The sequence below is a fragment of the Castor canadensis genome, chromosome 11 (genome assembly GCF_047511655.1).
Source record: "Castor canadensis chromosome 11, mCasCan1.hap1v2, whole genome shotgun sequence".
NCBI lineage: Eukaryota > Metazoa > Chordata > Mammalia > Rodentia > Castoridae > Castor > Castor canadensis.
In genome coordinates this window covers 23,932,802-23,955,842 of record NC_133396.1, presented here as the reverse complement: position 1 = coordinate 23,955,842, position 23,041 = coordinate 23,932,802, and the positions used below count along the sequence as shown (strand labels likewise).

Genomic DNA, 23,041 nt, shown 5'->3' with positions numbered 1-23,041 from the left:
GAGGAACTGGCGGCAGTGTCTTTGATCAGGTGCAGGCATTCACTAACAGGTAGACTCAACAGCACCTGGGGCTGTGCAAATCCAGCATCTTTGTGGCCCTCTGGCCTCCGCCTCCCTCTGTTGTTTCAGGTGAACTGTTTCCTCTTGGCCTTCCAGCCTTCCCTGCATCCTCTTGACTGCTCTCAAACAGCCTTTCATTCCAGAATCACAGGGGAGTTCAGATGCTGGTCCTCCCGAGATCCGACTTCCTCCATTTCACCCTCATTCAACAGCCACATCCCACATGCATTTACTGAGATTCGGCCTCACACAAAGCCCAGAGGACGACACAGATGAAAGAGACCTGTGCCTGCCAGTGATGTACACAGGATGGGGGAAGTGAGGAAACACAGCCCAGACACCTGGAACTGTCCCAGAAACAGCCCGGGGTGTGCACACAGAGCTGCACATGTCAGGGAGGAGATGCTGAGGAGGAAAGGATTCCTCTGAGAGGGACGGCAGTGGGTCAGGTTGACAAAGGCTCAGAAACCATTGTGGTGGTGCATGCCTGCAATCAGCCCTGGGGAGGCTGTAAGGCAGGAGGATCAAGGACTTGAGGCCAGTCTGTGCTACATAGTGAAATACTGTCTCAAAAAAAAAAAAAGGCTGGAAGCATGACTCAAGCGATAGAGTGCCTGCTTTGCAAAGCACAAATCCCTGAGTTCAAACCCCAGTTGCCCCCCACCCAAAAAAAAATAAAAAGGAAAAGGAAAAAAAGAAAGCTCCAGGGAGTTGGGGATTTAAGGTGAGAAGATCTTAGTTTGGGGACTTTTTCACGGTACTGGGGATCTCATGGATGCCAATCACTCTTCCACTTGAACCCCACCCTGAGCCATATCCCCATTCCTTTCATAGCTGTATGACGATGGGCAAGTTGCTACACCTCTCTGAGTCTCTGTGTCTTCATTTAGAACAGAGCACCATATTTGGGGGAAAATGTAGTGAGATGCAGTGCAGCCACTCCGGGAGAACGTGGTAAGCTGCTTGCTGGGATTCGTGCCCTTCTGGAGTTGTTCTGCAGCCCCCCGCCCCGCCCCATGTGGGCTACACCTAGTGACTTGCTTCTAACCAGAAGAATAGGGCAAAAAGAAATCAAGTTCCATTACAAAAAAACTGGCTTCCCTCTTGCTGTCTGTCTTACCATCTTGCCTGCTTGCTCTGATGAGGTGGGCTACCAGCTGTGAGCTGTCCTGTGGGGAGGCTCACAAGGCCAGGGACCAAGGGAGGCCTTGGTGAGTCCTGCCACCTACCTATGAGAGCCACTGGAAGCATATCCTCTCCCTGTCCCTGTCTCTGCTCCTGCAACAACTGTCACCTTGGCCAATATCTGGATTGCAGCTTGTAAGAGACCTTGAACCAGAGGTCTGTCTCACTTCCTGATCCCCCAGAAACTGAGATAATAAATGTGGGTGTCAGGGAGACACCAAGACCATGTGGCAACAGACATAACAGACATAATCTAGGAGTTAGAGCAGATGCTAAGGAGAGGGTTCTGGAGGCTCTTGCTCTCTCCTTGATAGAAACTTGGGAGCTTGGGGACATTGAGGAGAGCAAGAGGGGTGGTGGGGACTTGAGCCAGCAGCCAGTTACCAACGAGAATGAAAGGATGCCAGTATTTTTCTTTGCTTTGTGATGCTGGGGATCTAATCTAACTATGACTTTACAATGCTAGGCAGGCTCTCTACCACCAAGCTACACTCCTCTTCAATTGTGTTAACAACTGACACAACCAGAGTGGGATGTATAGCTGACTAACCCTAAAACCTAGGATTAGAATTGCAACTTAAAGATAAAGTGTCCCTCCACAGTATTCTACAGCATGGAAGGGAAGCCACAAATTTGGAACTAGGGGCATTGACTCAAGTGGTAAAGCCCCTGCCTAGCAAGTGTGAGGTCCTGAGTTCAAGCCCCAGTACTGCAAAAACAAAAAAATAAATAAATAAGGGAACTTTTTTGCTGTTGCCGCTTGTGATTAAGTTCAAAGATGGCTCCAAAAGAAGAAAGAAAAAAAAAAAGACAATCCTGCAGTGAAAAATACAGAGAAGCTAGGTATAGCAACACATGTCTGTAATCCCAGCACTTGGGAGGCTGAGGCAGGAGGATCTAGAGTTCCAGCCAGCCTTGGCTACATAGTGAGACACTGTCTCAAAAACAAAAATAAACAAACAAATAAAATAAATAAATAAAGAAGACCATACAATGTGATAAGAAATAACAGGGACCGGGGTAGTGGTGATGGGTGCTTTTGAGCACCCCTGGATTTTGGTATCTGTGGAGTCCTAGGACCAATCCCCATGGAAACTGAGAGCAAGTGAACTTCCATGAAGGTTTTATTACTCTGGAAGTATCCTGGTAACCCTGCTTAGCTCCAGGGGCGAGAACTGGGAACAGAAGTCAATGACACAGGGGAAAGCTCATCTTTTCTGTTCATCCTTTTGCATCTCTTGTGTTTTAGGCCATCTTCAGTTATTCATGAAAAAATATAATTTTGGCTGGGTGCCAGTAGCTCACGCCTGTAATCCTAGCTACTCAGGAGGCAGAGAACAAGAGGATCGCAGTTTGAAGCCAGCCTGGGCAAATAGTTCCGCGAGACCCTATCTTGAAAAACCCATCACAAAAAAGGGTTGGAGTGGCTCAAGGTGGCTCAAGGTGTAAGCCCTGAGTTCAAACCCCAGTACTGTTAATAATAATAATTATATATATATATATATATATATATATTTTTTTTTTTTTCCCTGTAGTGTCAGTTACCTGAGAGGCTGAGGGAGGAGAATCCATTGTGCCTAGGAGCTCAGGGCCAGCCTGGGCAACATAGTGAGATCCTATTTCTTAAAAAAGAAAAGAAAAGAAAAGAAAGATTGGGCTAACAAGCACAAGACTAAGAGTTCAAACCCCAAAAGCAAAGAAGGAAGGAAGGAAGAAAAGAAGGAAGGAGGAGGAAGGGGGAGGAAAGAAAGAAAGGAGGGAGGGAGAGAAAGAAAAAGAAAAGAAGGAGAGAGGAAAGGAAGGAGGGAAGGAAGGAAAGAAAGCATATGTCTTTATAAATGAGGACAAAAGCACTAGTAAATAATAAAATAGTAACTCATGGCTGGGGATGTCGCTCATTAGTAGAGCGCTTGCCTCTGCACAAGGCCCTGGGTTCCGGCTCCAGTAACGTGTGTGTACAGTGTGTGTTACGTGTATAGTGAGTGTGCATATGAATATATAGTGTGTGCATAATGTGTATAGTGTGTATAGTAATTTATGGAAATGACAACAGTCTCCAAAGGAGATATATAAATGAGGGAAATTTGGGAAACACTGACACTACAGCCTGTGACTTTCTGCCACAAGCCACAAAAGTCATATGAAAGTTGTAGTGGCCCCTGACCTGTGACACAACAACTCCTACTCCTGCACAGCTCGCTACAGTCCCAGTGCTGTGGGTCTGAGCTGCAAAGGTAACCTGGGGAGACATTCTAACCCAGAACCTATCAAGTGGTGGGCCACAGGCTTGAACCACAGGCTTACACCACAGCAACTATGGGGGTAGGCATCATTCCCATCCCTTCTGCACAGACGGAGAAACCGGAGGGGTGAAAGGACGTGCTAAGGGTCAGGTTGGTGCAGAGTCTGGACTCCAGCTCACCCTCCAGTCTCTGGACAAGCTACTGACACATTGCTGCCAACCTTGCACATAGAAGGTGCTGGTTAAAGCCTTGTAACTGAGCCCTGATCTTTCTCAGCAGGTTTCTGAGGACAAAGGCTCTGTCAGAGAATGAATGTCCCCAAGAGTAGGACTATCTTTTCTTCATTATACTTCACCTGCCCTGATACCCAGTGGCCTCAGAACACATATTGATTAGATTCCACCAGCACAGCCAGCCACCATGCCCTGCCAGCCCCAGATCTCACAGAATGGTGACCCCTCTATAAGGAGCCTGGGGAGCTCCCAAGCTTGTCCTTATCCTGCCTGGCATGGCTAGGGTGGGGTTCAGAATGTCCCCAGCTCAGCCGGGCACAGGTAGGAGGAAGATGAGCAGACAAGGGCTCCTCCCTAAGCCTGCATGGGTTCCTGCAGGTCACCTGGCAGAACTTCTGTTCACACTCTGCAGAGACCAGAGTAAAGTCTGAACCAGCATCACTAGCAATAGGTGGCATACCAACAGTTTGCCCCATAGTATGAGTCAAGTCCCTGGTAGTCTGGGCTAGGATCTGAAGCAGGAGGGAAAGAACTGGGGTCCCTTAAAACGTCAGCACAGTAGGAAGACCAGAGAGGTAGAAATGCCCCTCAGCTACTCCCCCATCTTAGAGTGGAGGCAACTGAGACTAGAGGTGTGTGTGGAGGGGGTGTTGCCAGAGACAGAATTTACCAATCGTTGAGGCTGAATTTCCTATCTCGTAACACCCCCAATGGTCCCTTAATCCCTTGGATCAGGAACCTCTGTGGTTGCATTCTGGGAAGCTCAGGCCCCTCACCTGGCATCTCTGGAACTTTTCTAAATGGAGCGGGTACTGAGTATGAGGGCTCTGGCTCCCCTTCTCTTAACAGCCAGTCCAGTGCCCTCCACTGGGCACGCTGGTGGGGAAAATGTCCTCTGCCATCACAAGGAAACATAGCACTAATGTCAAACTCCTCCCTCAGTCCCACTCTCCCCGCTGCTCTCCCCGCCAGCCTGGCTCCTACTGAGTTGGGTCCTAACCAGCTGAGATCTCGGCTGGACCCCTGGGGACTCACCTGGCACATCTGGAGATGGATTGAGAACCATGAAGGCATCTGACAGGCCTGCTTTGACGGGGTGCTGGGAAGAACTGATTTCCAGGACAGCCATAGGGATCTGCAGCGGGAAAAGGGGCTCTGTTCACCCCATGAGACCCTGTGGGGCCAGCCCGCTCCCCCAGAGCTCCAGCTCCACCTGCCTGCTCAGCTCCTGAGGATTCAAACATACCTTGAACCTGAACTCTCGGCTAATTTCAAATCTTCCCCTCACCATGTCCTGCATGTTTTTCCATCTCAGTGAACTGAGGCCATGCAGGCCAAAACCCCCGAGTCACCCTCGGCCCCTCCTGTCCTTTCCTTTCCTCCCTCCCTCATGTAATATACCCCCAAATCCTGTTAATTAACCCGGTGACTCTCAAATCTACCTAGTTCTCTCATCTCCCTTCTCCAAGCTGCCTCATCTCTCCTCTAAACCATCTTCCGGCCTCCCCTATGAGCCTGCAACAATCTGAGGCAGAGCAGCCTTTTTCAAAGACACATTTGGTTGTTCCCCTGCCCCACCCTGCCCCCTCCTCTCCACTCCAGCCATACTGCCTTCTTCCAGTGATTGTACCAACTATGTTCTGCCCTGCCACACACAGGACCTTTGCACATGCCTTCCCTCTCCTGGACACACTTCTCTCTCCTCTTTGCATTTCGACTTCTTCCCTCAGGGAAACCTCCTCTGGCCTCTGACAAGATAAAGAGCCCCACAACAGGCTCTGCTAGCACCAGGCACCTCTACTTGTCATATTAGCAATTCTACATTTGTCCCTGCAATCATCTCCTGTCTCTTAATCAGACTTATGGATCCACAAGGACAGTGCCCACAGGCAGGTCCCACAGCTGTCTCAGCATCAAGTCCTGTGCCTGGCACATTGCAAATTTCCCACAAATATTTGCTGAATGAAGGAAGGGCTCAAAGACCCGGCCATCTCCGCAGCTGGGCCCACTCACCTCTTTGTAGCCAAAGACAATACGGCCACCACGGTGCAGAGCTACCTGGAACGTAAAACTGCCCCTATCCTCACGGCCTTGGAGGTAGACATGGTCCCACTGAACAACAAAGACTGTCCCTGGGGAGAAGAGCAGAGATCTGGTTGAGCAGGGAAGTGGGACAGGGCCCTGCAGCCAGAGAGGACTGGCCATGGGTTGGATCCCCTAAGGATGATGGGAACTGTTTGCAAATTTGAGACAGCAGGAGCTGGGCAGCCAGACATCAGCCTAGCTTCCAAGCTATAGAGGAGCCAGATGGTTCTGCTTCCAGTCCCAGACCCGTACTCACTTGTCTCTTACCCCACAACGTGCCCCTTCCATCTTGCCTATCCTGACCCCGGGAGATAAAAAGGAGGAGTAGGAGAAACGTCTGTTCTCCAGCGTGGCGTAGTGAAAATGAGAAACAGTAAATGTTCCTAACATTGCTTTTTGCCTCTAGCAAGAGCCAAGAACTTTCATTTTGGTGTCTCCTTAGACTGCTGGGCAGCAGACAATGCTGTCCCCATCCTACAGGTGAGAACAAGTGAGAGGCTGCCTGCCTGTGTGGCTGTGTGCAAGTCCCTTGCCCTACCTGGGCATTAGATGCCTCTAAAGGAGCCAGATGCGGACCCCCAGCACCGAATGACTGACACTCTGAGATGCGGCCTCACCGTTGTCGAAGTAGGCGACCGTGGAGTTGTCCGAGTAGCCTGGATTGAAGTTGGCCATCAAGGGGGCTACGTACTGAGTAGCTGTGAGCATCCGATGGACCACGTCGCCCATGAAGATGAAGCCTAAGGAGCAGTCATCAAAGATGGCCTCCAAGATCTGCTGCTGGGGCTTTTCCCCGAGGGCAAGAGCTGGAAGTGAGCCTCACCTCCCTGTTCCCCATCCCTGACTGGTGGGCTCTGGTCCTAGTGTGTATGAAGCAAAAGCGCCCTGGACTAGAGGAGGTTCTTCCTGTGCCACCAGGGGGCACAGACTGCAGGGCTGAAGGGCAGGAGAGAATGACTCCCACCTCCCCCTGTCCCTAGGGACGTGGGACATGGAACCCAGGCTCTCAATGCCTTCCCGTCTTCCTCCCTCCCAGATTCAAAAACACAGGATGATCACACTTGGTGGCCCAGAGGGACACACACTCATGTGCACACACACACACACACACACACACACACACAGGTCAGCTGATGTGATTCCCTGACTGAGAATGGGGCACCCAAGAGACTCAAACTTGAGTCCCTCCCCAGTCCATCTAACTCCTCCAGGAGACCTCCTGAGTTTAGGCTTAGCTCTCCAAACCCTCCCCAGCCCCGCTGACTCAGCCTTACCTCCCGTTGCTATGGTGATCTGCCGCAGAGGATGCCCGTAGAAAGGGAAATCAAAGGACAAGACCACTCTCTGCAGAGGATGGGAGAGAGTCAACATGGGCCTAACCACAGGCCAAGACCTGTTTGCCCACACTGCCCCATGCTTGTCTGGACAGAGTGGGGACAAGCATGTTCAGGGCAGGACCCGTAGGACAACAGGTGGGATGCCCTTATTCTGGCTGAGGTCACAAACCTCAAGCCACAGCCCAGCTGCCTGGGAGCACCGGCTGCACTGCTGGGGACAGAGCTACTCACCGAAGCCTGCCGGTGGGTATTGGAGAGAATTCTGTGCACCTTCACTTGGCTCTGGTTGGCCGAGGCCACATCCACCCAAAGCTCCCTGCTGCGGGGCTCACCAGGGCCATAGACACGGGACACATAATAGCTGTGATTGTCCTCCTGTGGGTGCAGAGACAGCCCAAGCATGAGGAGTCAGGCAGGCCAGGAGCCACCCTTGTCCTTCCCCACCCAGACTTTTGTATATAAGAACATCCCCCAATGCACACCTGGGTCCCAGTCCCAGACCCAGGATGCTATCCCTTGGGCCCAGAGGGCTGGTTCAGGCCTGGGATCCCCTAGTTGCCCCTTGGCCCTCATCACTCCCCAGCATGTCTGTCCCCAGCCAAATCCACAACCACTACCCCTGTGCTCAGTCCTGCCATGCCCATACAGGGCAGAAGGCTTATCTTGCAGCCCCTGAGTACTTCAGAGCACAATCAAGACCAAGTGCAGCTTAGGGTCCGAGGGAGAAACAGGCAGGACAGCCCCACACAGAGCCCTAGTCTTCTGGGAACTCCCAGATTGTGGGGGACACATAGTTCCTACTCTTGGGGAGAATTCTATTTAAGGAGAAAAGAAAACTGTATCACAGAAGGTACTAATTTAAAGGAGGCAGCTGCCCTTGATCTTGATAATTTGATGGAGGAGGTCAACAGAATATCCGGCACCGACCCTCAAGCAGAGTGGGACAAAGCCCAAGGTGTAGTCACCAGAGGGCTGCTAAGGAGAGAGACACAGCAAGGAATCCTTCAAGGCATAACTTCTGATCTTTCCTATGTCCCCAGTGGGGATCAAACGGGCTGGGGTTCATTCTGCAGTGTTTCCTGCAGAGCAGCATTTGGGGCAAGGAGTTAAATGAGGCTGGGGAAATAGATGGCAGAAAGAGTGGAAGAGCCTGGGAGCAGGCGATATCATCACCCTTCCTGGAACCCACAAGGCCAGGCAGCAGAGCGCAGGGTGGCACAAATGCTCTGAGTGTTATGAGTCATTAATTAGGTTGCCCAGCGGCGGTGGCTGCAGACACAGCAGAGCAAACCATGTTCTCTCTGCCAGGCTGCAAGCTGCCCAGCAGTCCATTGCCTTGGACCCAGCAGGAGCAGGAACAGGGGCTTCTGTTCTCCTCACCTGCCTGGAAAGAGGCAGACTTTGTGCTTCTGACAAGTGACACACTCAAGGGACTGGCTGGGAAGAAATGAGTGAAGAAACATGGAATGGGGGGTATCCCATGGCCTCTGCCCTGTCTCCCCACCTGCCTCCAGACCCCCACCCTCTGCATCTTCAGCACACAGGCAAACTGATCTAACACACTTGGGGCCTATCACTCTGGTCACAGCAATCGATCTCCCTCGAGACACTTCTCTGGAGACAAAAGGCACACCTGTGAGCCTATTGGGTGAGGTTCCGGCAGGAGTGAGTGCCCTTCTCTCTGCTTTCACTTCTCTCCTCCTGTCATTCCCCCAGGCACCCCTGGGTACCCACCCATCAGACAGACTCCCTGGACAGTTGCAGGCCTCCAGCGGTCACAGCCTGGTCCTCTGCCTGGGATGACCTTGGTTCCTCAATGCTTCTTGGTGACCTTAGGCCTCTACTTGCCAATGAGGACTTTCACCCCTTGCAAATGGCCCTCATCATCCAATATTTTGGGAAGTCCTTCAGGAGTGATATATGTATACTAAGTTCAAGAGTCACAAGGGCCCAAACTTGTTGATTTTATCCAAGAGGCCACCTAACACAGCCCCCTGATGCCACTGCCCTAGGGCGAGGGCAAGTGCTCTCGCCAAGAATGCTGCCCCCCATTGCTGCCACAGCCATCAACCCTGGGGTCCAGGAGGGTGCCCAGAGGCGGGTACACCGCCTTCTGCTCTGCCCACTCCCCGCCCCCTGCACCGAAACAGCCATGCTTACACCTTGCGCTTACAGCCCTCCTAAGGAACAAACAACTTCCACTTCCACTCTGCCCCACTCTGCCCAGGAGAGATGCCTGCCTTTCCTTCCTTGGACTCTGCCTCTCCTATCTGCACCCATGTCAACCAAAAACAAACAAACAAAAAACTATCATCACCTGCCAAGGTACTAAGTAAGCTCTGTGCATACCGATCTATGCAGAGAGGTGCAGAGAGGTGGGCCTGCTGGCCCGAACCTGCTTCCTGGGATTTGCAGGCAAGCAGCTTTTATCCCACCTCAGAGCAAAAAAAAAAAAAAAAAAGAAAAAAAAATGGGGGGTGGAGGAGGGAGGATAGGGAACCCTGAATAACACTGTCCAGCTGATAGCCTGAGAACCCCAACTCTGAAACCCATTTAGGCTATGCTGGGACCACCTGCCATGGCTGCAGCTACAGCCCCCCTCACCTCCTGTTCAAACAAAACAGTCGTTTAAAAAGCATAGATTAGCCTACCACTGTGAAGAAAAGAAAGCTTAGATGTTATTTGACCTGTTGTTTTTCCTTTCCCCTCAGTACTCATGTTTGAACTCAGGGCCTCATGCTTGCTAGGCAGGCACCCTACTACTTGAGCCCTTCCACCAGTCCTTCCCCCACCCTGTTCAGAAGCCAACTCCTCATTCATCAGCCTCAATTCATCCAGGAGCTCCCCAAGTCCCTGTTACTCTCTCTGTCATCCTACCCTGAGCCTCTCTCTTAATGCCTTGCACTCAGGTGACCATTTGGCTTTTATGTCTGTCATCTCCATGTTTGTCCCCAAGGGCAGGGCCTGCCTTACCCTAGGGAGCTTGGGGGAGGAGGACAAATTGCAGCCTGGGAGGAGGGACAGCTTGGAAGGTACTCTGATGGAGGGCTTGCTGAGTGAAGCATGCCCACTAAGTCTCATTCCTTGATGGCCTGCTTATGCTTTGGTTGTGTTATTGCTACCATCACACATTCTCCCTGCAGGATGGGATCATGTTACCAAGCATCAGGACAGGAGGAGGTGGGAAATAGGTGCTCTAGGGGACTTCCGGGAGCCCACTGAACCCCACTTCCACCTGGACACCTGAGTGGGCCAGTGCTGAAGACAGCTGCTTTGAAGCTGGAAGAAGCAGTCACCAGCTGCTTCCCAAGACTCACACGGGGAACGCTTTCCCTGAACCTCCAGCCACATGACAGAAGCCACGCTCTGCAGCTGTGAAGCCCAAACAGATGCTGACACGTCCCTCACTGCCGCACTTACAACAGCTCAGGAAGGGGACACTGAGAATGAATCTCGCTGGCCCACTGCTCCCAGTCCTCTGCATCACATTGCCCTGGACCTCAGTTTTGAATTCTGGGCAGGGTGTCCTTGAGCTCATTCTTAGGGTCCCCAAGGAGCTCTGCAATGACACCTTAGTTGACACAAGTTTGTAGCTCAAGGATACCCAGACTCAAGGAGCTGTGCCTCTGTCTCAGTCCACTCCTGTTGCTAACGATGCAATACCTCAGGTTGCGTAAGTTTTAACAGGAGAGGTTTATTTCAGCTCATGGTCTGCTCCACGTTTGAGGAGAATGTCTGGCAATGACCTTCTTGCTGGCAGAGTCCAGAGGTGACACAGGGCATCACAAGGTTGACATAGGGAGCACATGCATCCCTGTGTGTGTCCATATCCTCTGGTCTCCCCCTCTTCTCATAAAGCCACCAGTATTGAATCAAGGGGCCTCCAAACCAATGATTGTACCTCATCCCAATCACCCCCCAAAACCTGGCATTGAGATTCAGTTTCTACCCTCTCTGAACCTCACAGTGGGGGTGAAATTTCAATGCATGAGCCCTTGGGGACACATCAACAGCCAAATCACAGTCACCTCCTGGGTTCAGAATCTTTCCAGGAGTCAGCAGATCCAAGGGACCATCTCTGCTTATGCCAGGTAGGCTGCAGACTCCACAGTGCCCAGGGCAGCGGCTGCCCCATGCAACACCAGGCAGAGCCCATCTCAGGTCCTAAACAGACCACCTCTCCTGACAGGGGAGACTTTGATTACCTGGGACAGTAAAGCCAGGAGTTGCACCTACTCAGAGCACTGGCCAAGGGACAATACATGGTGATGGGGGAGGGGCAAACTGCAGCCTACAATAGGAAAGGGGTCACTCCTGGATGCAGCCAAGGACAAAGTCAGGGTGGCTGGGAGAGTGGCAGGGAGGAGAAGGGGAGCTGGCACTTATAGACCTGTGGCTGCAGTGAGCTTGGGCGTTTCATAGGTAATCACTGTCTGCAATGCTGGAAGGCGAGCACTAATATTCCCATTGTCCAAGCGGGGCATCTGAGGCCATTCACCCAAAGACCTTTGCTCTGGTCACCGTCTTTCAGGTCTTTAAGTAACTGCTCCACTGGAAGGCAACTTGGACCACTTATCAGGGTTAAAATCTCTCACATCAGCCAGCACAATGATAAGCGCCGATAATCCCAGGTATTCAGGGAGCTGAAGTGGGAGTATCACAAGTTTAAGGCCAACCTGCCTGCCATATCAAGGCCCTGTCTCAAAAACAAACAACCGAGCACCAGTGGCTCATGCTTATAATCCTACCTACTAGGGAGGCTGAGATCAGGAGGATCAAGGTTCAAGGCCAGCCCAGGCAAATAGTCTGCAAGCATCCGTCTCCAATATAGAGCAAAATAGTCTAGAGGTCCGGCTCAAAATGGTAGAGCACCTGCTTTGCAAGTGCAAAACCCTGAGATCAACTCTCCCCAGTCCCACACAAAACAACAATGACAAAACAAACAAAACAAGAAAACCTGTCACATCGAGGACCATCGCGCGTCTCGTGGAGGATGGAGCACGGGAATCATGCTGAGTACATCACCTCACCCACCTGCCCTGGCATATGGTGGGCTTGGGATACGCTTGCTGAATGGGTTGAACGACAAAGATTCCAAAGCCAGCAGTGCCACGGGCCATGCTGAGAACATGCAGTGTGGCTCCAGTAAGGACAGCATTCTCCATCATCTCCAGTGGCAGGTGACACAGAAACCACTTGTGAAGGGACCAGCTGCTCCTCAGGGAATCCAAGTCCAAAGTCAGGGTGGGACTTCCTAGACACAGGGAGGCATCTCCAATTCCTGACCTCTTCTCTGAGGAAGTAAAGCTGGCATGAGACATGATTTTTTTTTTTTTTTGCTGTACTGGGGATTTGAACTCAGGGTCTACACTTTGAGCCACTCCATCAGCCCCTTTTTGTGATGGTTTTTTTCGAGATAGGGTCTCATGAACTATTTGCCCGAGCTGGCTTCTAACTGCAATCCTCCTGATCTTTGCCTCCTGAATAGCTAGGATTACAGATGTGAGCCACTGGTGCCTGGCTTAGGAGACATGCTTCTGGGAACAAGGAAAAGAAGTCCTGGGCTGACATGGCTTCAGCATGGAGGTAAAGGTTAGATCAAGTGACCCAGAGTCCAGCAGTAGGACACAGATCTCCACATGACTGCCTGGTAAGCTGAAGAAGACTGCCGGGAAGCAAGCTGCCTTGATGTTTAGGTTCAGAAAGAGGAGCCACTTACCCAGCTTGGATTGCAAGACCTTGCCTTCAGTCTGACTGAGACACTGGAGGGGCCAGGGCATGGCCAATCTGCAGCTTCCTTCTCAGGAAGGAGAAAGGGATGGAAATGGGGTGAGCAGACGCCAATGTCACGGCATCAAGGTTGATTGGGCCAGAGATCATCAACACCAACTTCGCTGGGCCTCTTCTATTCGTCCTGAGCATAAGCCGTATTTAAATCTTGGTTCATGGACAAGAGAGGAAGAGTACACATCTCCCACTGAAGGAATGTCTATACCTCAGGGAGGCTGGCCTGTGTCCCCTACCCCTGTGGACTAACACCTTCTGCCAGGGGAGCAGTATCAGCCCAAAGTAGACACCAGCAGTGAGCACCGTGCCATGGAGCCCAGGTTCCATTGCTGCTCTGCAAGGTGGTGAGGTGAAATGTATGTTGGGATATCCACCACAATGTCCACTAACTACTGAATCCTGTCAGAGAACCAACACTGTCAGAAACATTCCTTTCACTTCCTGGAGGCAAGGCTGAGTAAGGGCCAAGGTCCCCCAGTCTGTCCACATGCCGGGGGGGGCGGGGGGGGGGGAGCAATTCCACCGAGCACTCTGGCTGTGAGAAGAGCTTTCAGCTGGGCTAGGGGTCCTCTGTGGCCTGAATCAATTGTCTCTGCCCATCTGTTATGAAACTCGAGCTTATCCAGATCCCTCAGAATTGAGCACCCGTGGGGTAATTAAAGCTGTCTCCACCCACCTGGGACTTTCTGGAACCTGTCCTCTGATGCTTCGGAAACATCAATGTTATTCCCAGTGTGGCATCATATTTTAAATGATGTCCTATTACCAGACATGTTTTAGGGTGTCCTGTCCCCAAGCCCAGTAGCATCAGACTTCCACATTCATTTTGGGAGGTAGCAGGATGTGAATTTCAAACATTTTTGTCTATGAAATCCTTTCTCCCAACTAATCTTCCATGGCAACTCAGTATACAAATCACCCCAAAGCAAAGTCATCTGGGGGTGGGGGTAGGAGAACAAGCCATGAAGCATCTCTGGGAACCCCTAGGATTCCAAAGACACCATTTGAAAACCACAGCTCCAAGATCAAGTGTATGGGCTATGGTGCTGGCCAGACCCAAGTTCAAAACCTGTGCTAAGACTCTCCTCACTGGGCAACAGTCCCACCGTCAGTAACCATCCTTGCTGCATTCTTGAAAGGATTAGACAAACACAGCAACATGAAGCTTATGACCGAGTGCCTGGCCCACAGTGGGTGTTTGAGAATAATAGCTCCCATCTTAATAGTGGGAGCTATTAAGATGATTTTGTTGAACCTTTCCAGAAAAAGTCTTGATTGTGGAGGCTGCCTCCTCCAAACCAGCCCGGCTCCATCCTACACCTCTGGGTGAAACTGTCTCTTCTGCCTCAATTATTTATGCCCTGAGGCCCGCCAGGCACTTCATTTCTGACAGCAGGGGCTGCATTTACCTTGGCTAAGCTCAGGAGCTATAGCTAAGCTGTCACACTCGGCCTGTCACCTGCCAGCCAACTGGCAGATGGAGATGCTGGGCAAGCAACCAAGGGCGCCCTACAGAGCCTGCCAGAGAGCATGGTTGGCCAGGCCTATCAGGATGGCGCTGCAGGCAGCTGGGTCCAACCCAGGAAATGCTGCTGAGATTATGGGGGAGTGGGTACCCCCATCTCTGTCACCACCATTCCACCATCCTCATAAGACCAACAGGAATGTGTACTAGATCCCTGCTCCTCAAAGTGTGAACCAGGACCAACATCATAATCCACACTCAGGAGCTTGTGAGAAATACAGGTTCCTGGACCAATCCCAGAGCTGTTGAATCAGAGCCCTCCTTTACATGAGACTCTCAGGGACTTTTGCAGAGAAAGTTTGAGAAGCACAGACCTAAAAACATACAAGGAAGCACCACATCACTCATTTTTGTCCCCAAGGAGGTAGTAGATAAGAAAAAAGCTCAGACTCTGAAGGCAGAAAGACCTGGGTTCTTCTACTACTCACTAGCTGTGTGACAATAACTTCATCACTTGCCACTCATTAGCTGTATGACTTAGGTTGATAACTTCATCTCTCTGTTCTGGGTAAAGAGGAAAAAGAGTCTTAGAAACACTTGCCTCACTGGGCAGTATATGGATTAAATGTAAAGCTGTAGAAGGAGGCTGGCACTCAGGAAGGGTGCCTTTAATATCACCTGTTGTTATTCTCTCTCATCTCAGGTGAACACATGGGATGGTTTGTCCCCTCCAAAACTCATATTGAAATCTGGCACCCAACAGCAGTGAGAGGTGGTGAGACCTTTAAGAGGTGATTAGGCCCTTAGGAAGATTGATGGAGTTCTTGCAGGACTGAATTCATTTCCACAAGAGCAGGCTGTTTATAAAGCAAGGCTACCCCTTGTGTTTTCTCTCCTCTGCATACAACTCCTAGGCCTTCTGTTTTTCTGCCATGTTATGACACAGCATAAGGCGCTCACCAGATGCAGTCACTGGATTGGGACCTTCCAGCCTCCAGAATTATGAGTGAAATAAACCTTTATTCTTTACTAATTACTCTGCTTCAGGCATTACATTACAGTGACAGAAAACAGATACTACACGGTAACCTCAGGTACTCTCTGGAAGAATTCAAACATCAGGCTGAAATAAACTCACACAGAACACTTGTCATCACAGAATTGCAGAAAATGAGTCCCCTGGTATAACTGAACAGAAGGGATCCAAACAGGACAAAAGAGCTCTTGCTCTGCTGAGGGCCTGTTAAAGAGAAGCCCTGGAAATGTGGGTTTGGGTTAGGCTTGGAAGAGGGGCAGCGAGGCTGGCCTTCCAGCAACAGCATTTCTTCCTGTACCAACACTCAGGAGCATCACCTAATCCTGGTACTGATTTAGCATGTGCTCCTTTGAGGGACACCAGCCAACCAGAGAGTGATAGCACAATACGTGTCATTTAACTACAGAGAATAAGGGCAAGATTTATAACCAAGATAAATTTATTGCTCTCAGTTCTGGAGGCACCAGTGAATTCAATTGATTTATTTATGGTACTGGAGTTTGAACTCAGGCCTCAAGCTTACTAGGCAGGCACTCTACCATTTGAGCCACTCTCCCAGCCCTTTAAAGATGGTACTTTGTTGCCGGGCTTTCACATAGTGGAAGGGACAAGGTCTCTCAAATATCTTTTCTATGAGCATTAATCCCATTTATGCGGGATTAGTCTACCATTATGACCTAATCACCCCCCAAATGCCCCACCTCACTACTATTGCATTGGGGATTCCATTTCAACCTATGAATTTTCAGGGAACACAAACTTTTAGAACACAGCAGATATGCACTATCTACCTGGGACCAACGTGTTCCAGTTTGCCTGGAGCTAAGGAGTGTCCCAGGATACAGACTATTCAGTGCTAAAACAGAGAAAATCAAGATGGTTGCTCACTGTAAACCAGAGCCCAATTCAGAGTCAGCTAGTGTTTATTGTTCCCAACCCCATGCCAGGATTGTGAGACTACTGTACGACATGATGGCAGTAATAGGATCAACTTCAACAATGAAGTAGACTTGGAGGGTTTAAGAATTTCTTCCAAGACAACCTAATTTTAAAAATGAGAAAAGATAAACAGCAGGCAAAAGATTTGGGTAGGTTTTCTCCAAAGAAGATATGCAGATGGCCAATGGGGAAAGACCCTCGATCTTGTTGGTCATTAGAGAAATGCAAATCAAAAGCACAATATGGTAACACTTCACTCCCACTAGGATGGTTGTGACAAAGAAAAGTAGGTAAGTAACAAGTGTTGGCAGAGATGTGGAGAGGCAGGGGTCCTCACACATCGCTAGCTGATAGGAAAGTAAGATGGCTCAATCTCCATGGCATATGAGCCCTCAAAAAGTTAAACACAGGGCTGGCGGAGCAGATCAAGTGGTACAGCACCTGCCTAGCAAGCATGAGGCCCTGAGTTCAAATCCCAGTACTTCCTCCCCCAAAAAGTTAAACATTATGATAATTGTCATATGATAATTCTACTTCTAGATATATTCCCAAGAGAACTGAAGACAGGTACTCAAAACAAACACGGTTACACATATATTCATAGCAGCACTGTTCACAACAGCCAGAAGGTGAACACAGTCCAAACGTCCATCAATAAATGAATGAGTAACAAATTGTGGTTTATCCATGCAATAGGATATTGTCCAGCCATAACACGGGTGAGCCTCAAAAACACTATGCTGCTGACCATGGTGGTTCATTCCTGTAAATCCCAGCATTCTGGAGGCTGAGGCAGGACGATCGAGAGTTCAATCCAGCTTCAATTATATGACAAGACCCTGTCTTAGTAATAATACTAATAATAAAATGATTAACTTTATGCTATGTGAATCTCATCTCAACAGAAAAGAAAAAGGGCGGGTCGTGGTGGCGCACGCCGGTAATCAACGAGGCGAAGAGGATGAGGCAGGAGGATCACAAGTTCGAGGCCAGCCTGGGCTACACTTTAAAAAAAAAAAAGAAAGAAAGAAAAGAAAAAGGAAGGAAGAGACAAAGGAAGGAAGGGACCAAGGAAAAAGAAGGATAAACAAGAGGGACACCAGTGAGTGACAAACCCCCAAGGCCAAGCAGCCAAGCATGTAGGGAGGGGCGCACCCTTCCTGAGAGGGGTAGGGGAGACCACCAGGACCCAAAGCCTGTCAGGAGCCTCATGATTTGCCCTTTGGTCTCACTCTGAGGAATCAGTATTTACCACCTTCAGCTGGTGTTTTTGTTTGCTTGCTTGCTTGTTTTTCTTTTGTTTTTTGAGGCAAGGTCTCTGGCTGGCCCAGCCCAAGTGTTGGGATTCCAGGTGTGAGGCACCACATCGGGCAACAAAGGCATAGGAAAAATTTGAAGCTAGCAAGGGCTCCCAAGGTCAGGTTCCTTAACTGAGGGGTTAAGTGTTCAGCCCAAGGCCAGGCAGCTGGTACATATCAGGATCAGGATCAAGAGCCAGGACTGGACTCTTTCCACGGAGCTAGAGACGGGACATCTGGACTCCACCTCCCACCTCCCCTTTCTTCTCACAAAATCTCTTATGTTCTCTCTCCAAAATTTGAAGGGCTACCTTCAAACCTGAATGTTCTTTAACTTGGTTCTTCACCAACCCTGTTCCAGTCTCCCCCTCATCCCTTCCCTTTAGCACACTGACGTGAAGGGGCCCTGCTGGCTCTTTGTCAGTCTGTCTGTCCACTTCCCTAGGCTTTGAGATCTGGGCCTCCCTTTGGGAGCTGCCTTCTTTGGAAGGTTGTAGAAACCAAGTAGGTGTTGTGCTCACTTGTCTGCCTTTCTGCACAACTGTCCTGAACGACCAGTGCCCACCATGTCACAATGCCCCTCTGCCATGATGGTGTCCACGCTTGGAAGTTGTGTTTGAGCCAGAGAGAAGAGGGACTTTGGAGAAGCTAGACTGGAAGACTGGAGTGGAAGAAGGAAGTCATTTCTATTTTGGAGTGAAGGTGGTGGTGGGGGTCACCTTCAAATATGAACATCCGTTAGCCTGGTTCTTCCCAAACCCTGGCCCCAGACCAGCACTATGGAACCAAGAAAGCCTTCGAGGAACATCTGGAAATGCCCAGGCTGGAAGAGAAACTGCATCCACGGCTTCCCTCTCCAGTCTCTTGGAGAATAAACTGCAGCGTGTCCAGGGTCTCTGACTTAGCACCATGGTTCCCCCTCCCCAATGCAAGAGGGTCTCAGTTGGAACTTGTGGTAAGATGAGGAGGTCAGGCAGGGGTGCTGGGCAGAAGGGCTGAGCAGAGGGAGTGGGACTGGGAGGCTGAACAGAGAGGGAATACCCAGAAGGGCATTCTGAAGAATAAAGAAGAAAGGTGAGGGGTCCCTGGGGAGGATGTGGGGGAGGCAAAGATGAAGGAGAAGCCAGTATCACTGGGCCCCTTCTTTGAAGTCAAGGCTGCCAGGGTGGGGGTGGGCAGGCAGGCTTGGGGGTGAGGTTAACTGCGGGCAGGGGACTATCAGCATCTTTGCTTGAAATGCTCACAGCAAGGCTGAGTATAGAATAGACACAGGCCCCCTGAGGACCCTAGAACCAGACCACTGGTGGCACATGCCCTGATGTGCATAAGCACTGAAGTTCTCTTGGATCTGGTGGGGGGGGGGGCCGGAGGAGGGGCGGGGGAGGATGGTGTCAGTAGAGTTGAGGTCCTTAGAGGCCAATGAGCCCAACAGTCCACCCCAGGGTTCAATATCATATCTTCGGAGACCTCTTAGAATGGAGAAATCCCTCCTTCCCTTCTTCCCTCTGAGGAGCACCTTCCACAGTCAGGCACTGACCACAGAGTGACAAATAGCCTTAATTCTCGAGGTGCTCATGCCCCAGGGGGAAGACAATGTAAATGAACACATAAATAACCCAGTGCAGGTGGTGATCAGGGATACGGAGGAAAAGAAGTTCTACTCCTGCCCTAGCTGCAGCCCTGTAGCCCTTAGAAAACAGCCATATCTGGAGCCTTCTCTATACAGGAAGTATCCCAATGCCTTCTGCCACTCCTCCTGGGACAAAGGTTCAAGTCTCCTCACCATCCCATCTACTATCCTCGACTCCTCTAGTCTCCAGATAACCACCTGAAAGGGGCACAGAGCCCCAGCTATGATCAGGTCAAGAAACAGCCTGCAGGATTCCCCAGAGCCCTGGCCCTGGTCCCCGGGCCATCACGGATTGCTATTAGCGTGGCCGCTTCCCTGTTTCCACTCTTGGCAGCTGCTCCATGAGCCTGATTCACTCTAGCCCACAGGCAGTGAGGAGCCCCCAGTCTTTTCCTCTGGAACCACTGCTACCCTGCAGTGCCAGGGTTTATATTTCCCTAGGTAGCTTCATCTGGCCTGAGGGAGAATCGCTCCTACCCACCTTTTATGGCACCTGAACTCTTTTCCACCTCAAGGGTCTGACCCCTATCTCTTAGCAGAGCTGGAGAAAACCCCTAAGGCGATCGAGGGGCCTCCTTCCAGGTGGCCTTGCTATGCAGCGTGGACTCTTTTTTTGGTGGTACTGAGGTTTGAACTCAGGGCCTGGGCACTTTGCTAGGCAGATACTGTACCTCTTGAGTCACACCCCTGACCTTTTTGCTTTAGTTGTTTTTCAGATAGGGTCTCACATTTTTGCCCCAGCTGGCCTGGACTATGGTCCTCCTATTTTCGACTCCGCATGGCTGGGATGACAGGTGGGTCCAATTATGCCTAGCTTATCGGTTAAGATGGAGTCTCCCTAAGTATTTCCCTGGCTGGCCTCAATCTGAGATCCTCCTTATTTCTCCTTCCCAAGTAGCTGAGAATATACGCACAAGACATTGCATGTGGCCTGCAGTATGGATTCTTAATGTATGGCTGTTGAGGGGGGTCACGAAGCCCCCAAATGGTGAAAGGCACATGCTCAAATACTGCCTTATGGTGTCTAAGAAAGCCCGGTGTTCTTGACATCAACCTGGCAGGCATTAAAAAATTGGTTTAAAATCTTACAGGTCAGTATTTCTCAAACTTAGATGACCATCAGAATCATATAGGAGATATTTAGCTGAGCTAGATTAGCCCTGACAGTACCAGGGATCAAACTCAGGACCTTGTTTTGCTCTGTCTCTTGAGTCACACCCCAGTCCTTTTGCTTTCAGTTTTTTGCTTTTTTTTTTTTTTTTTTTTTAGAAAAAGTTTCATACTTTTACCTGAACTGGCTTCAAACCTCAACCCTCCTGCCTCTGCCTCCCAAGTAGCTAGGACCACAGGCTTGTGCCACCACCCAGCTTGTTTTTGAAATAGTCTCAGTAACTGTTTGCTGGGGTTGGCCTTGAACCTTGATCCTCCCATCTCTGCCTCCCACTTAGCTGGGATTACAGACATGAACAGCATGCCTAGCTCCACATAGAGAACTTTTATTTTTATTTATTTATTTATTTTTGTGGTACTGGGGTTTGAACTCAGGGCCTACACTTTGAGCCACTGCACCAGCCCTTTTTTGTGAAGGGTGTTTTTGAGGTAGGGTCTCACCAACTATTTGCCTGGGTTGGCTTTGAACTGTGATCCTCCTGATCTCTGCCTCCTGAATAACTAGGATTACAGGCATAAGCTACCAAGACCCGGCTTTATGTATAGAGCTTTTAAAGAAACAAATTCCCAGGCTTCATCTTTAATCTTTCTAAACTAGCATGTCCTGGGAGGAGCCCAGAAATGTGCAGTGTTGTTTTTTAAGGTCTGGTCTTACTGAATCCATACTGGCTCTTAATGCACCCCACTGCCCTTTCCAAATGCTCACAGACAATTGCTTCCAGAAGTCCCTGTCTCTGCGGCTATCTTCTGCAAGGTCTTCTTTGTTCAGACAGGGACACAGCCCTGCTGACTATATTGTCTGGCCCCAACCAGGTATCAGGTATTTAACCAACAGCCCAACAAGCTATAGGGTGGAGGGTGAGCTGCCAGGGTCCTCTCCTGCCCTGCCTGTCCATTCCGTCTTCCCACCATGCCTGTCCTGCCCCTTGCTTCTGCAGGATCCAGGAGACAGGGCAGGATGGGAGGTGATCAGGCAGTGTCCTTGGAGAGTCCACCTCAAGGTCAGGGACTAGGGACAGTTGAGGAAGATATTTACCTCCATTACAATATTAAGATGACACCACAAAGCTCAGGAATCAAGAAAAAAGAACATTATAAAGAGATAGTTTTAAAATAAAAAATTAGTGCTAAAAATCAATATTTTGATAAGCAAAATCTCAAAATTTTAAATAAAGATAGCATCAGTCACAGTGCCAAGCCATTTCAGAGACTGAGACAAAAGAAAAAATCAATAACATAAATGACAGAGAGCAGGGAAAAAAATCTCAAAATTTGTTAAATGTCCTCAGAGGGAGGAGATATTTCATCTGTGACACAAGAATAGGAGGCTTTTTAAAAAAAGAAAAGAAATAATCCCAAAATAATAAAGAGCTCTTAGAAATTAAAAATATAATATTCGAAGCCTGGAGGAGTGGCTCAAGTGGTAGAGAGCCTGTCTAGCAAGTGTGAGGCCCTGAGTTCAAGCCCCAGTACTGCCAACATATATGTATAATAGTTGAAAAAAATCTGTTACACTATGAAAATAAGGTGGAAAAAATCTCCCAGAAAGTGGGACAACACAATAACAAGAATATTAACAAGTAAACAGTAAAAAATGCAAAGGAAATGGAAAACAGAAGAGAGTTGAAAATTCAAGGATCAATTCCAGAAATAGATGTCTAACCAAGAGAAATTATAGAAAAGAGAGAATATGGGAGGCAGAAAACTATCAAAGAAGTAAAGCAGAAAAATTGTCTGGACCTGATGAATATGTCTCCATATTGAAACCATTCCACCAGTTCCAGTGTGGGGAAAGAAAAAAGTCAAAGTAGGGAGTTCACTGTGATTTCAGAAAGCTGGGATCACAGGGAATACCCTGAAAGCTTCCAGGAGTATATACAAAAGTCGGGAATAAGAATGACACCAAGGAAGGTAAGTTCGAGAAGAATTAATTTAGAAGGTAACACACATGCACAGGAAAGCAATGCGAGTCAACTCCCTGTATAGCTATCCTTATCTCAACTAGCAAAATACCTTGGTCCTTCCTATTATTGCTTATACTCTCTCTTCTTAAAGATAAGGGCAAAATAGTTTCTGCCGGGTAGCGAGGGGGTAGGGGGAGAGAGGGAGGGGGCAGAGGGGTAAGGGAGGGGGTGGGGGGAAGGGGGGAGAAATGACCCAAACATTGTATGCATAAATGAATGAAAGAAAAAATAAAATAATAATAATAATAAAAAAGAATGACACCAAGGCCAGGCACAGTGGCTCACATCTGTCATCACAGCTACCTGGGAGGCAGAGATCTGGAGAATCGAGGTCCAGGCCAGCCTGGACAAAAAATTGACACCCTATCGAAAATCAAAGTAAAGTAAAAAGGGCTAGGAGCATGGCTCAAGTGTAGAGCACCTGCCTAGCCAGCCTGAGGCTCTGAGTTCAAACCCCAGTACCACCAAAAAAAAAAAAAAAAAAAGGTGACATCAAGTCTTAACAGTGACATAGGAAGCCAGAAGCTTCCTTCAAGCTTTGGAAGGAAAATTATTTTTAATCTAGAAGTCTCCATTCAGCAAAATCACCAATCAAGTGGGAAGCCAGAA

The 23,041-nt window shown here is 49.5% G+C and overlaps 1 protein-coding gene across 2 annotated transcripts in view; it reads right to left on the bottom strand.

The window, feature by feature from the left end:
* Plxdc1 (plexin domain containing 1) overlaps positions 1-23,041 on the bottom strand; it is a 62,139-nt gene that overhangs the window by 28,371 nt on the left and 10,727 nt on the right. For both annotated transcript variants that reach the window (XR_012438605.1, XM_020172249.2), the window contains exons 3-7: positions 7,375-7,518; positions 7,081-7,150; positions 6,424-6,546; positions 5,735-5,853; positions 4,757-4,856 (exon numbers count right to left, since the gene is read on the bottom strand). Coding sequence is in view for 1 of the 2 variants with exons in the window: in XM_020172249.2 (XP_020027838.2) it covers positions 4,757-4,856; positions 5,735-5,853; positions 6,424-6,546; positions 7,081-7,150; positions 7,375-7,518 (556 nt within the window). In the remaining variant the exon portion in view is untranslated. The remainder of the gene's footprint in view (positions 1-4,756; positions 4,857-5,734; positions 5,854-6,423; positions 6,547-7,080; positions 7,151-7,374; positions 7,519-23,041) is intronic.